A 12,334-nucleotide genomic window follows, 5' to 3' on the forward strand; every position below is an offset into this window, starting at 1 on the left:
GGATCTCAGTCCCTAAGCCACCATGCTACTTTCTGAATTTGACCACTCTAAGGTCCCCATAGGAGTGCAGTCATTGTCCCCATCTGTTGTGACTGACTTATCTCACTGAGCATACGCCTGGGACTCAGTCAGGCTAGGGTTCTCTCGGCTTTGAAGGCTAAGTACTCCACTCTAGGGAGGGAACACATTTTTCCTGTTGATTCATCCATGGCCCCTAAACTTTGACCTCTGACAGTGCCCCTGTAAACATCTCTGTATAAAAACCTCTCAGAGCAGTTTTTGGGTATAGACCCAAAGAGGGTAGGACTGTTTCATTTTCTTCTGTGGAGTTTATGCCACAGCACCTCCCCACTGCAGGAGGCAACGCTGAAGAATTTTCTTTTACCCAGAGGGGAGTGAAGACTCAGGGCAGGGGAGTTTCCCTGTGAAATTCTTCTAAAACTTGTAAAGGTTTAAGACTTCTAGAACTTGTCAAGGGATTCAGAGTCCATTTGGAAGGAGGGAAGCCAGGAAATGCCTGTTGTTGATTTGGGGCTAAGACAGGACGCTGTGGCAGGCCTGAACACAATTCAGCCTTCTGGGTCCTCCCAACAGTGTTTCAAAGGAACGGGCTCCCAGAGGTGAACTAAGGGAAAGTCAAGATTTCCCCCCAAATATTTTATTTAAATATTAAATTAAAAAAAATACATCAACTAATCATTTGGCATACGTCTCTCACATTAACATGAGAAATGAAACAATCCCATCATAGTAAAAAAACAAAAACAAAACAAAAAACCCATTATATACATCTGAGATCACGGTAGTGTCTTTAAATAGGCGATCCCATTACAGCCCAGCACAGGGCCGTGAGGATCTACAAAAACACAGCACACACGCCAAAAAAAACCAAAAAAAAAACAAAAAAAAAAAACCTAAAAACCATGACGTTACTGTCCCCCAGAGGGTCAACAGCGACTAGAAGACACAAAAACTGCCAGAAAGTAAAGTGCTTGTCACTTCTGACACACAGCAGTGCCCAGGCCTTTGATCTGTGGTATACGGACAGGAACTGTGGGAGAGGAAAGCCGGCTGCCCGGGATAGTAGGTGCTTCCTTGATCCACACATCAGGTGAGTCGGCAGGAGGGACACTTTTTGGTTTGTTCTATGGAGGGCACCAGTTCTGACCCAGAAGAACGGTCCTCCGCCCGTCTTGAGAGTAAGCGGTATAGGCTGGGCCACGGGGCCAACAGGGAGGACTGCGCTGTGACGTCAGGTTCGAGGGCTGCCTCTTCCTGGCCTCAGGTAACTCGGTCAATCTTTGGCTTTTGCAAGTGTCTCCTTTCCTCTCCCTTAAAGACCTCAGGTTAATACTGCGGTGGTGAGACGCGGTGGTGGAAGTCGCCCGGGAGGCAGGGGGGACAGACAGATGGCTGACAGAGAACGAAGGTGTTTGGATGGCACAGCTGTTGCCTGGGCCTACCTGTCCAGACAGACTTGTCAGGTGGGGCCGCTCCTTCCCTGACACCTCTACCCTATGCTGGAGGTGGGCAGCCCATGGCCCTTTCAAACACAAACGTGGGGCATGACTTCTAAATGTGACCAGGGGAGGTTTTTAAGCCAGGAACACAGAAGTGTATACAAAATAGAAAAAAAAAAAAATAAGTAGTGTCTGTCTCCTATTTATATACATGTGTAGTGTTTGCTTTAAAAAGAAACTTTACAAACACTGACTTATAATATTCCTGGAAAGCAAGCCAGACAAAGCCCAGGCCTGGGGGAGCCGAGCTTTTACTAAGAAAGTAGGAAAGGTCCCAGACCATGAGCAAGGTGGTCAGAACCAAGATGCCCGCTGGCTACCTGGGTCCCTCTGGTCACAGCCCCTTGGTATTGCACAATTTCCCCAAGTCAGGTGTTCTTGCGGGACCCTGATAATGAAATGCGTAAAAAAAAAATCTGATAATTAGCAGCAGTCGAGGTACGCGGCAAGAAGGAACTTCTTGGCTTCCTTGCGGAGGGAGGGGCTCTGGTCCAAGTGACCGCGGGACAGAGTGCCCACCTGCAGGTCCTTACCCGCTTCCAGTCCTCTGAATAAGCCGGGCGAACTGACTTGAGCAGCTACAGAATCTTAAACTGAGAGGCGATGCGAGGCGGTCCTCTGTATGACGCGGGGGAAAATCCCAGGATTGGGCGGGGTCTTCCCCTAGGCTGATGCTTGGCTATTCTGAAACGCACACGGAGAGCAGCAACTTCGGAGCGTTTCGGAGGTGGAGCTCTGTGAAGCCAAACCCAAAACGATGCCGACCAACACACACGGGCGCGAGCCACGGTACGAGCTGCCCCCCTCCAGGGACGTCCAAGCGCTTGTCACGTGACGGTGACGGACCGTGAACAGGAGTGTAGGTCCCTGAGCAGCGTGGCCCCTCTCTTCTTCAGCTCAGCCGCGAGGGCCTCTCTCCCCTCATTGTCCTTCCCTCCCATCCGCCCGCCCACATGACATACTCTTCTTTTTTTTTTTTTTTTTTTTTTTTTTTTTTTTTTTTTTTTTTTCCGGAGCTGGGGACCGAACCCAGGGCCTTGTGCTTCCTAGGCAAGCGCTCTACCACTGAGCTAAATCCCCAGCCCCGACATACTCTTAATTATTATTTTTCTTCAGAAAGTTTCCATCCCTACTTATCATTGAGGTCACTCAGTGCAAGGAAAAAAACAAAAACAAAAACAAAAACAAAAACAAAAAAACTCCTAAAAAAGCCCGTACACCAAACATATTGCTTGTTTCACGTCTAGAAAGTTCTTGGCTTTTGAGTCCGAAACCATCTTCACATACTCTGAAATTATTGCTTGGAAGAGTCCATCCGTGGGGTGGGGGGGCAGGGGTGTGGCAGAGTCACCCTCACTGTACCAGGACGAACGTCCCCCGCTGGCCAGAGGTCAGGTCCTCCATCTCACAATCCCCCTGCGGCAGCCCAGCAGGATCACAGCTTGGGGACAGCCTGGTGAGGCACTGTGGCAGGGGACCAGTGGGGAGGGCCACTGGGCCAGCACTGATGTGCAAGTGGGCATCCAGGAGCTGCGCGGCAGACGCCACGGGGGACATGCCGGGCTGGAGGAGGGGCGTTGGCAGCAGTGGGATTCCAGACACGAGAAGGCCATCACAGGGAGTGAGCACGTAGGGGACGGGGGACAGTTGGGGGGCCTGCTGGTAGTCAGATGAGACGGCTGAGTGGTGCTGTAACTGGAGCAGCCTGAAGAACAGAGAGACGGGGAGGGAGGAGGTCGGTTACCCTCGTTGGCTCCGCCCAGCAGCGCTCTGGTTTCCCGGAACTGCCCAGGTGGGTCCCGCCCACCTCAAAGCTGCTCTCGGCAGATGGGGTTTCACATAGCTTTGTGTGTGACGTGACACATCCCTGAGCCATCCTGCCCCCACGTCCTGGCTGTTGCGGCAACTCAGAGATGTCAAGCTCAACAGGAAGAAGGTCTTGGTCACCATTGCCCTCTACCCACAGAGGGTTACCAAACCTACCCACTGCCTCTCCTTGCTCTAACCCCAACCAAAATGTCCCTTAAGGAAACCACACGACAGGGGACATCACAGCACACAGGGAGCTTGTTTCATGGGCTCCTTAACAGAAAGGGCCCGGAGCACAGGAGCAGGATGGCAGGTCAGGCCTACCTCTGCTGGTGCAGCACCTCTTCGAGCAGGCTCCTGCCCTCGCGACTGCTGGCCGTGCAGCCTTGCAGACCTGAGCTTGGGGCCGGGGTGTGGAAGGTACTCATCCCTCCCCGGGAACCTCGGATGGAGGACTGGCACACCTGACGGGCCAATCCTTTGATCTTGTTCAGTCCCAGGAACCCCTTGGTCCTCGCGTTTTTCCTTAGCTGCTGCCGGAAGGCCTTCAGCCCTATGGAGACAAGAGCAGGGGGTTAGCAGGCCTGGCTCTAGGTGATGGCCGATAGCTTTCAGCCTACTGGGGTTTCCATGCTCTGTGGAGGGAAGGGAAGAACTGGGCAGCTATGGCTAAGGTTCCCTACAGGGCTCGCACGGCAGCTGCCAGCTCCTGACTCCAACATCCACACCTCCTCCATGGCCTTCTTTCTAGGTGTGGGGCTGTGGTCCCTCCCACAGGTGTGTCTGGGTATGCTGTGGGGGAGAGAGTGTGCAGTGCACTGGGCTCGGGAGGCTGCCCGGACTGACACAGACGTACAGGGCCTCATGGGTACCTGCTGAGTGACATAGAAAAATCTAAAGCAAGCATGGGACTGTTTTTGTCAAGGTCCCTTCCTTGACCCTGGCCATCCTGCTAGTTGCCCAGAACGGTCGTCCCTTGCACTCACGGCCGGGTCCGAGTCTACCCTGTAAGTCGGGCTGCCTAGAACTGGGATTGCACGTCCAGTGTGTCTGAGGGGCACGGAGGGACCTGTTCAGGCTGACACACACATAACTCCCATCAAGGACAGGGATGGCCACTGGGGCAGGACGGATGAGCATGGAGGGGACCTTACCTTGAGTGAGAGACGTATCCGACGCTCTCCGTCCCTCCTGGAAGCTGACAGGAGGTAAGACAGTCGCACCCAGACCTGCCTGACTCTGTAGCACAGGGGTGGCTGACTGTGATCCCAGGAAGGGTGAGGCCAATCTGACTGGAGAGCTGGTGCCCAGAAGCCCTGGGGTGGCCAGGCCACCACCAAGCCCTGCAGGACCTTCGCTTGCAGAGAAGGGGAGGCAGCTGTCAGAGCTAGTTCCTTCCGAGGGACTCACAGCGGCAGAGGAGGAGACAATTATGCCTGTGGGGAGATCAAGTGATTGAGCAGGAGACACCACACCCACAACGTGCAGCCTGAGGGGCAAGGTACTTGGCCTGTTAAGTGAGGGGAGGCTGGGGTATGGTATTCCCCAACTCGAGCTTAATCTAGGCCACCAGAGCCTAGAGGCCCTGGCTGTGAGCCCATAGGTGCAAGGGCAGATGGCTAGCTAAACATCAAGGCTCGGATCCCAGAAGAGGAAAAGGTTCAGTGCCTGGGACAGCCAAGGGGGTGGCCTGTCACCAAGTATGAACCATGGGTCACTAAAAACAAAACAACCTAACGGAGGGAGAATGCCAGGCCAAGGGCCCATTTCAAGTGGGCTTGGCCCTCACCCTGGATACTGGGTCTCTGTACTTACAAGGAGGGTTGAGCGGGGAGAAGTGGGTGGAAACTTCAGCCAGTGTATGCCTCCGGCCAGTGCTGCCAGGCAGGGGTTCCTGGACCTCCTGCTCCTCCTCCAGGCTGGGACCCTGCCTGGCCTCCTCACTGATAGCTGTGTCCAGCAGGCTGCTGGGGGAGATGGATCGGTGCCGGAACACTCCGCTGCAGTTGGTATCCAGGGGGAAGAATAAGGGCTGCAAAGGAGAGACAAAAGCCGGTCACTTCCGAGACTCAAAGGATGGATTCTGGTGGAACACGGCCACCAGGGGAGAGTGAGGAACCCACCGAGGACCAACGCCCACACACCTGAAGCGAACTGTGGAGATCACAGTCTATCTCAGCCTGCAGGACAGACTGAGCCAAGGCCTGGGGCTGCGGGCACAGCAGAGAGGGCCGGAAAGGGTCACATGGGAGAATTTCTTGAGGAACCTGGGGTCAGAGAGGAGGGAGGGGTTTGTGAGGGAGTAATTCCAGGGTCAGTTACCAGTGGCAGCAGTGGTCCTACAGGTAAAACTGACAGAAGCTGGCCTGATGCTAGCTGAGGGCACTATGTCTCTGAGGTCCCACTCATGTGCAGGTGACTGGTGTGCGTGTACATGTGCGTGTTTGCATGCAAGTACAAGAGCCTGCAGAGCCTGGCCCAGAGTAGAGTAGCCATAGCTTCCCTCAGATGCTCTCCTCTCCCCACCGCCCCTCCCCACAGCTTGTGGTTGAAGCATAAGCAGACTTGCACTGGCATCCAGGGGGGACTGCCCTGAGAGTATAAGCCATGTCTAAGCACAGGACTCTGAGCTCTGATGGGACGTCTCAAAGGGATGGGAGCAGGGCTCTGAGAGGGAGCTCACCCTTACCTCCAGACTGCTGAGGTCTGAGTTTCGGAGCTGAGGCTGTCTGGCAGGTGCAGGGGTGGCCCGGGATGAGGGCTGGGTGCTTCGATGCTCCCTGAGGCGCTCGAGCAGGAGGTAGTAAATAGCCGCAAAGTGGTTGTAGCTGCTGTTCTGTAGAGACTTAGGGAGCAGGGACGGCAGGGTCAGAATGAGGCCTCAGCCTCGCCGGCCACTAGGCTTCCCTATGAGACTACTCCAGGTAGCCAAGAATATCCTTAGACAAGCTGGCCCTGAAACTAGACTGCACCTCCATTTTTAACTCCACAGGGAAGGGCCCGCTTTGCTGGAGAAACACGATCCCACCAGCATCCCAGAATGTGAGGGCCTTGCATGCTCACCTCTACTGTCCTCTGCCGGTCGATGCCCAGGGCCTGCATGATGCCCAGCACCTGCTCGTTGTAGTCGCCCAGGTTGGAGGTGTAGCCCTGCATGGAGAAGGCAGGGTCGTCCTGCTGCAGGAGGGTGGGGTCGGCCTGCATCCATCGGTGCTGGCGGATCTGGGCAATGGTGATGCGCTTGGCGGGGTCCACTACCAGCATGCGTCTGATCAGTGTCTCACAGTCTGTGGGAGTGAAGGACTCGCTGAGGACAGGGCACGGAGCCTGGGGGCTTATTCCTACTCCCACAGCAGAGCGTATCACACGGGCGGAAACCACCCACGTGATAGTCAAGAAGTCTGAAGCTGCCATTTCGGTCTTGCCCCCCCTGCCTCAGAGAAGAGCCACCATGATGGGGACCAGAACCAGAGAAGACACTCTATCTTTCTAAGTACTCTCGGTTCAAAACCATTTAGACTATCCCTCCTATTGAGTCTAGGCGACTTTGTGAAGCAGAAAGCCTTGTGTGTGAGAGGGGCGGGCACCTTGGGGTCTGATGGTGGGAGTGAGGAAAAGATGGAAGGACCTGGCTAGTAGGGGGGACTGCGGAGACAGGCTTACAGGAGACAGACTTCAGGGAGAGCTTCCTGTGTGAGCTGTAAGTAGGGCACTAGAAAGCACCTGTAGGTTGAGTTTCTCTTGCAGTCCGATCACCCAGCCCTGAGTCTCGACTTGACTGCAGACTTGCTAGGCAGCAGGGCAGGCGCTGGCGAGACCCACCCACTACCTCTTCCCTAAAGCCACCACCCAGCTCATCTAAGGCTCCCAGGGCAGACCAGCTCCACGCTCACCCACCTTGAGACATGAAGAAGGGGATGCGGAAGCGGCCCTCCAGCACCCGCTGTCTCAGCGTAGGCAGGTTGGGTCCATCAAAAGGGAGGGAGCCACAGACCAGGACATACAGCACCACGCCGAGGCTCTGTGAATGACCAGACAGCTCGTGTTGGTACCCTGCTTGCCGGCTCCAGGGACATACTGGCAGGCAGCAGGGTCCAAAAAGGCTCCCTACCCAGATGTCCAGCTGGGGACCTTCATACTCCTTCCCCTCAAAGACTTCGGGAGCAGCATAGGGGGGGCTCCCACACCAAGTAGACAGAGGCTCCCCTGGCTTGTAGAAATTCCCAAATCCAAAATCTGCGAGGCAAAGGAAGAGGCACTGGCATTGGTTTGGGACCGGCATGTACCGTGGCTGCTGGGTGCACTGGAACCAGATGTCCCACAGGGCCCCCCACCCCAAAGCCCCTGCCACATTCTTGCCTGCCAGCTTGATGTCCATGTTGCCGTCCAGCAGAAGGTTCTCTGTCTTAAGGTCCCGGTGGACGATGTGATGGTTGTGGCAGTACTCCACGGCTGACAGGATCTGCCAGAATTTCTTCCTAGCCTCGTTTTCACTCAAGTGCCCGTTGGAAGTCAGATAATCTGAGGGACAACCAAAGGAAAAGTCACACCAGAAGACGCTGAGCCTCCCCGGGGCAGGGCAAAGACATGCTGAGGACCTTTGGAGGTGTAGGCATGCAGGGCGGCACAAGGAGGCAGGTTTCGCCTAGTGCTACAAGAAATGGGACTCACCGAACATTTCTCCATTTTTGGCAAACTCCGTGACAATGTACAGCATGTCTTTTGTCTCCATAACCTGAAGTGACAACAAAAATAAGGAAAAACTTAAGGGGAGGAGAAAGGCTCACATAGACGCCGTGGTAGTCGCACTCGAACCCAAAGCAACCTTTGACCTCTCCAAAAAACTACCTCCATCATTTAAGGAAGGAGAGAGGGAGGGGGAAAAAAAATCCACAACCCAGAGAAGCAACTTTACACACATCCACCCCGCCGTCTCCTGGTCCTGTCTGTCCTGGCAACCCTCCTCTAAAAAAGGAGAGAGCCACAAACAAGACTGGACAGGGCAAGCATTTGCCTTGCATGCCCCCCTGGGAGCTCTGAAGGCCATGCGTGCCAGGATCCTGGGAGTGTCCTTTCAGAAGCCCCAGGGACAAAACCCAAAGCAGCCAGAGTGATCGATACAAATGCCCCGGCCCCCCTCGCTTTATTGACAGGACATTAAGCCTTTAAGAACACAGCCTTGCCAAGGTAAGCTACAGGGGACTGCTCTTTGTACAGTGCAGTGCCTGGCATGTGTCAACAGTGACGGTCAGTGTCAACATACACCTTCAGAGTTTATTTATTGATCGGCAACTTTGTTACTTACAAAAAAAAAAAAAACCATTTAAACCATAACTAAGCAACAAAGATACAAAGATTCAGGGCTTATTGTTGTTGTTCCCTCACTTGTGCATACCCATAGGTTAAATATTCCAGGGGAGCCAGGTATGTAGCATACTCCTGTAATCCCAGCACTCAGGAGGCAGAGGCAGAATTACCAGAAGTTCAAGGCCAGCCTGCTCTACATAGCAGTCCTAGCCCAGTCAGTCTACGTAGTGAAACTGTCTCAATACAAGTAAATAGAGAAAATATTTCTTCCTATATTCCAATAGGAAGAAAGGTTTCTTTGGGTTTAAGATGTACTGTTATTCCTTTAGAAGATACTTTTAAAGAAGCTTCTTCAGTCATAAATTTTACTAAGAAAAGTGTTATTAAAAACCATAGCAATTCAGCTCAAAGTTCAGCCATCGTCCCCTCCCCACTCCCCACGGTGCAGCAGAGGTCAGAAAGGGGAAGGAAAATGAACTCAGAGTCTACATCTTTTAACCTTTTAAGACCCAAAATAAGCCAACCGTGGTGGCAGACATCTGTCCTCAGAGACTATGCGGCGGGAGACTGCCACAATTTAAGGCCGGCAGGGCACAGAGAGCACCAGGGCCAGCTAGAGCAACTACATGGCAAGACCCTATCTCAACAGATACAACCAGACGAACACTCCCCACCCCCACCCAAAGGAGAGAATGAGATGCCTCAGCAGGCCTCTGGGGCCCGGGGCCAGCTGAATGAATGCTAGACACCAGTATCAAGCGAGACCAGAGGACCAACTGGCCTCAGCAGCCCACCAGATCCTGAAGGCTGAGTCACTGAAGACAGGAGCTAAAATATCTACTCTGACATCCATCCCCTGGGTAACGTTCCCTTGGTGAGACTGACCTGGTGGGCAAGTGGAAGGCAGGAAGAGGGTGCTAAGACAGATGGGCATCCACAAACAGGCAGGAGCACAGGGGTCAAGCCTCCCCAGTCCCCTCTCTCAAGCACTGACCACAGAGGAAACCTGTCTTCAAGCACCACCACTTAAAGACTGAAATAAGGCACGACCCCCTGAATGCACAGCCCTGGGCTCTGTGCTTAAGAGATTCAGAGGGAGCCGTCACCACAGGCCAAACACAAGCTCCAGAGACCTGTCTGTCTTTGTTCTGAAAAGGACTGGCCAGGGGGTAATTTTAAATTACAGTTCTTTCCCCTCCTGAACCGTGCGCACAGCTTTTCCAACTGTCCCTTGCAGTCACCCCAGGCTCACAAGGATCCTGAGAGTCACTGACAGGAACCACACACCAATTCAACCCACAAGCCCTGGTTTCTCCACACACACAGAGCTATTTCACAGCAGCAGAAGCAGCCAGTTATCACCAGGCAGACTGCTGAGGAAGATTGTCAGGGAACAACAGACAGACAAGCGGGTGAGGCACGCACGTCCTCCGCCCAGATTAAATGGCAAGTTCCTAGGGGCTGAAGTATCTCCCTGTCTTTCCTTAGCGCTGTATCCCAAAGATACATTAAGGAGACCTGGGGAAAGAACAGCTGCTTCTTTGACGTTTAGCAACCATCTGCAAAGGCAGAAGTTCCGAGTTTTGCTCAAGTTTGTCCTTCGCTCGAGCCGACCGAGCATACACAGGGCTATCCTCCCAGTGACAGGACTTTGTCAACAGATCTCAACATGTCCAAAACGTGAACAGGTAGGACCCACAGCAAGAGACTCAACAGTCAATAAAGCTACCCAGCCTCGTGAAGGTCAATCCAGCTACTTTGTACTAAGTGGTTCGGTTCCCACACAGCATCGGAAACCCCAAACTACCTTCAGGGACCCAAGGAGTCTCAGGGTGTGACAGGAGAAAAATCAATGGATGTGTCCCACGGAGCAGGGAGGCCCCTCCGGCTCACCTGGTAAAGCTTGATAATATTTGGGTGGTTCAGGAGTTTCATGAGCTGGACCTCCCGGTAGATCTTCTCCAGATTACTAGAATCTAACCGTGTCTTGTCAATTATTTTAATTGCAACCTACAGATTTTCAAAGGAAGAGGGGAGGGTAAATAAACCTTCAAGTCACCTCATTTGCACCGTCTTTTTTCTTTCTTTCTATTTATTTATTTATTTATTTTATTTTTTTGGCAAGTGAATTTCTCGAACGTTTGATGTCTTCAAAAGGTCACAAGAAGTTGGGGGGAAAAATAAAATAAAAGTAGCCACTAACATTATTCAAAGGGATAGAAGTTGAATTAAAGCCCCTGTATTTGCCATTTGCCAGCTAGCGTTACCAGCAGCCGCTCGTTTCTGTTGTTCCTTCTCCTGTTCTCTCTCTCTCTCTCTCTCTCTCTCTCTCTCTCTCTCTCTCTCTCCCCCCTTCCATCCTCTCTCCCTCCCCCCCTCTTGCGGGGAGGGGGCGGCTGCTGGTCATTATTATCTTCGCTGTTCCCTAGTAATTGTACAAATTATGTAGAAGCTTTTTTTTCCCCCCTTTACCAGACTAAACACTGTCATCGTTTACAATTGTGACAATCAACTCTGCAGGACTGAATCAGCACAGGGGTCCACCCCCTGGCTGGATCCACCCCCCTGGTTTAGTTCTCCCCCCACACCACACACACACACACACACACACACACACACACACACACACACACACACACACATACACACACACACAACACGCGCGCGCACCTGCGTTTTGGTGACTCGGTGCCGCGCCAGCTTAACCACTGCAAAATTGCCTTTGCCCAGGGTTCGTTCCACGTCGTAAAAGCCCACCCGGAGGGGCTTCTGCTGGCCCTGGCCGGTGCCTGTGGGGACCGCGCTGAACTCCGACATGATCACCATGGCTTCGGGCCGCACCTGCGGGTCAGCGAGGAGTGCGCTCAGCACCGACCGACCCCGGCCCGATCCCGTTCCCCGCCAAGCCCGGCCACCAAAACTGTCCCACTGGCCACCGGGCGTGCGTCCTCGACCCTGTGTTCCTCCAGCCCGAGGCTCCTACTGTGGCCCCGACACTGGATCGCAGCTCACACCCCCACTCGCTCATTCCTTGACACTGTGTCCCCCTGGACTAAAGTCTCCACGCACGCACCCCCTTTACCCCGAATTCCCTAGTCAGAGCCCTAGGATCCTAGGCTCCCAGCCCGCGCCCCCCACGCGCGCGCCCCCTCGATCCCAGGTTCCCTCAGTGCGAGCCCCCACGCACGCGCCCCCCGACCCCCGGTCCTGACCGGGAGCGCGCGCCAGCAGTCCACCCTCGGTGGACCCCACGCCAGCCCCTGGACACCCTCGGGCCCCGGGCTTTCACCGTGCTCCCGTCCGTTAGAGCCAGCGCTCAGTCCCTTAGGACAGGCTTCTCAACCGGGCGCTCACAGACCCGCCTCCGGGCGCCGACCCGCAACAATGGGGAGCCCGCGGGGCTGGAGTCCTGCCCGCGACCCTATGCGCGCACCTGCGGGCCTCGGAGACCCGAACTCGCGCCATCGCTCACCTCCGCCGCCCTCCGTGTGCCCGACCCGGGACGCCACTCGCTCGGCTGCTTGCTCTGCTCCGGCGCCCGCCGTTCGCGCCGCCGCCGCCAACGCTGCTGCCGCCGCCCGGGCCGCGCCGCATGTCAGCGCCCCGCCGCCGCCGGCCGCACGCGGCAACGCCCCGCCCCGCCCCGGCCCCGCCCCGCGCAAGCCCCGCCCCGCCCCCGCCCCCCGCGGCAGGCACAG

General features: G+C 54.8%; 1 protein-coding gene across 3 annotated transcripts; it reads right to left on the reverse strand.

The window, feature by feature from the left end:
* Positions 1 to 621: 621 nt before the first annotated feature.
* On the reverse strand, positions 622 to 12,247 carry Sik1 (salt-inducible kinase 1). Of its 3 annotated transcripts, none has more exons than XM_039099048.2 (14): positions 12,070 to 12,199; positions 11,307 to 11,477; positions 10,530 to 10,646; positions 8,001 to 8,064; positions 7,689 to 7,850; positions 7,441 to 7,565; positions 7,227 to 7,350; positions 6,393 to 6,616; positions 6,019 to 6,174; positions 5,474 to 5,596; positions 5,145 to 5,361; positions 4,484 to 4,765; positions 3,654 to 3,882; positions 622 to 3,225 (listed from the first exon to the last, which is right to left on the reverse strand). In XM_039099048.2, exons 2-14 carry the CDS (start codon positions 11,460 to 11,462, stop codon positions 2,874 to 2,876), a joined length of 2,331 nt encoding a protein of 776 aa, XP_038954976.1. In that variant the 5' UTR covers positions 11,463 to 11,477; positions 12,070 to 12,199; the 3' UTR covers positions 622 to 2,873. The 3 variants fall into 3 exon arrangements, with proteins under 3 accessions (XP_038954976.1, NP_067725.2, XP_063135557.1); NM_021693.3 differs by having other exon boundaries at positions 2,632 to 3,225; positions 12,109 to 12,164; XM_063279487.1 differs by lacking the exon at positions 622 to 3,225 and having other exon boundaries at positions 3,740 to 4,765; positions 12,109 to 12,247.
* Positions 12,248 to 12,334: the final 87 nt, after the last annotated feature.

The sequence above is a fragment of the Rattus norvegicus genome, chromosome 20 (genome assembly GCF_036323735.1).
Source record: "Rattus norvegicus strain BN/NHsdMcwi chromosome 20, GRCr8, whole genome shotgun sequence".
In the NCBI taxonomy this organism is placed as follows: Eukaryota; Metazoa; Chordata; class Mammalia; order Rodentia; family Muridae; genus Rattus; species Rattus norvegicus.